At 45.4% G+C, this 2,500-nt stretch overlaps 1 protein-coding gene across 2 annotated transcripts in view; it reads right to left on the bottom strand.

Moving 5' to 3' along the window:
• The window catches only part of LOC113583484 (protein shisa-6), a 69,072-nt gene that overhangs the window by 4,159 nt on the left and 62,413 nt on the right, over positions 1-2,500 (bottom strand). For both annotated transcript variants that reach the window (XM_035524887.1, XM_035524888.1), the window contains one exon: positions 887-1,012. In XM_035524887.1, the coding sequence (XP_035380780.1) occupies positions 887-1,012 (126 nt within the window). The remainder of the gene's footprint in view (positions 1-886; positions 1,013-2,500) is intronic.

The following is a 2,500-nucleotide window of genomic DNA, read 5'->3' as shown; positions in this document are numbered from 1 at the left end:
AAAAGTCCCGTACAGGGAGGCCTGTTCCCACACGTGTGAATCCCACCTGCTTATCAGGGGGTCACAGACGACACACAGACCTTCCAAACCACACAAGGTTTTGTGAGTCATGTTCATTAAGATCATTAAGAAGAGACATGATTATGACATATTAATTAGAAAACAACAAAGCTTTCAAACCAAGCCTAAATGGCACTCCTCTGTTTCCATGGCAACAGCAGCGCGGGAGAGTGACCTTGCTTCTGTCATGGCAACATTTATGAGCTTCCAGTATGATTATGAGATATTATGAGATCAAAAAAACAAAAAACAGTTTCAAATGGAGGTTTTTAATGCAAGACCTCGGGACATGTGGCAAGACGTATTAGATGGAAAACAAAGCAACAAAACGATCACAATTTTTCTTTCTCGTTGCCATAACAACACGTAAAGGTATTGTGTTTGAAATATGATAATTCTTTATCAACACTGTCTGCCTTTCCAAATACTCATAGGTTCCCTCTCAGGGTGTGTTTCTCTCTGGTTATCTGTGTGTGTGTGTGTGTGTGTGTGTGTGTGTGTGTGTGTGTGTGTGTGTGTGTGTGTGTGTTCCTCTCAGGTTATCTGTCCTTTTCTCTTAATGCTGTGTTAATAAGTTAGCCTTTAAAACGCCATCAGACACAGACACATTAGCACAGCACACAGATTAAGACCAGATGGCGGCCAATTAAAGTGTCGTTAGTGTCAGCTTGAGCTGAGGTGACGTGTTAAGGGGATTTAAATGAGACATCCATTCACACTGTATGCAAAGGGAGGGCCAGCAAGGTGGGATGTGGCCAATCAGAGGCAGGGGATTTGGAAAGGGTGTGGCCTGTGGGAGAGCACAGAATCAGGAGGTGGTATTTACTCAGGTCTGCTTTGATGGCCATCTCGTACGTGGGAGGGAGGTGGGTGAGGTTCTGGAAGGAGCGGGAGAAAGACAAGTCATACGGCTCCGTCTGGGACGTCAGGATGTGGTTCTTCCGGGGCTTCTCTTTAGGAGGGAACAGAGAGAGAGAGAGAGAGAGAGAGAGAGAGAGAGAGAGAGAGAGAGAGAGAGAGAGAGGAATGTGATAGGAAGAGTATGAGACATGGGGGGTTTATTAGATATAAATTAGCACAACATGACCAACGCTGACCATAACATCTGTCCAAGGATAGTGTTACCACGCACACACGTGTGTGTGTGTGTTTGAAATATACAGAACTGAACTGTGCGTGTGTGTGTGTGTGTGTGTGTGTGTGTGTATGTGTGTGTGTGTGTGTGTGTGTGTGTGTGTGTGTGTGTGTGTGTGTATGTGTGTGTGTACAGTGCATCTGGAAAGTATTCACAGCGCTTCACTTTTTCCACATTTTATGTTACAGCTTTACTCCAAAATGGATTAAATTCATTTTCCCCTCAAAATTCTACACATGCACACAATACCCCATAATGACAAAAAGGTTGTTTGGAAATTGTGAAAAAAAGTTTATTTGGAATTCTTGCAAATTTATTAGAAATAAAAACCCAAAAAATCACATATACATAAGTATTCACAACCTTCGCCATGACATAAATTGAGCTCAGGTGCATCTTGTTTCCACTGATCATCCTTCAATTGTTTTGACAACTTAATTGGAGTCCACCTGTGGTAAATCCAGCTGATTGGACATGATTTGGAAAGGCACACACCTGTCTGTATAAGGTCCCATAGTTGGCAGTACATGTCAGAGCACAAACCAAGCCATGAAGTCTAAGGAATTGTCTGTAGACCTCTGAGACAGGATTGTATCGGGGCACAGATCGGAGGAAGGGTAGAGAAAAACTTCTGCAGTATTGAAAATCCCAGTGAGCACAGTGGCCTCCATCATCCATAAATGGAAGAAGTTTGGAACCACCAGGACTCTTCCTAGAGCTGGCCGCCCAGCCAATCTGAGTGATTGGGGTAGAAGGGCCTTAGTCAGGGAGGTGACCAAGAACCCAAGGGTCACTCTGACAGAGCTCCAGCATTGCTCTGTGGAGAGAGGAGAACCTTCCAGAAAGACAGCCATTTCTGCAGCACTCCACCAATCAGGCCTGTATGGTAGAGTGACCAGACGGAAGCCACTCCTCAGTAAAAGGCACAAGACAGCCCACTTGGAGTTTGCAAAAAAGGCACCTGAAGGACTCTTAGACCATGAGAACAAAATTCCCTGGTCTGATGAAACAAAGAGTGAACTCTTTGGCCTGAATGCCAAGCGTCATGTCTGGAGGAAACCAGGCACCGCCCATCACCTGGCCAATACCTTCCCTACAGTGAAGCACGGTGGTGGCAGCATCATGCCGTGGGGTTGTTTTTCGGCAGCAGGAACTGGGAGACTAGTCAGGGTAGAGGGAAAGATGAATGCAGCAATGTACAGAGACATCCTTGAAGAAAACCTGCTTCCAGAGCGCTCTGGACCTCAGACTGGGGTGAAGGTTCATCTTCCAACAGGACAATGACCCTAAGCACACAGCTAAGAT

This window comes from Electrophorus electricus, chromosome 4, assembly GCF_013358815.1.
Source record: "Electrophorus electricus isolate fEleEle1 chromosome 4, fEleEle1.pri, whole genome shotgun sequence".
NCBI classification, from domain to species: domain Eukaryota; kingdom Metazoa; phylum Chordata; class Actinopteri; order Gymnotiformes; family Gymnotidae; genus Electrophorus; species Electrophorus electricus.
Note: the sequence above shows the minus strand (reverse complement) of the source record. Positions and strands in the feature narration are given on the sequence as shown.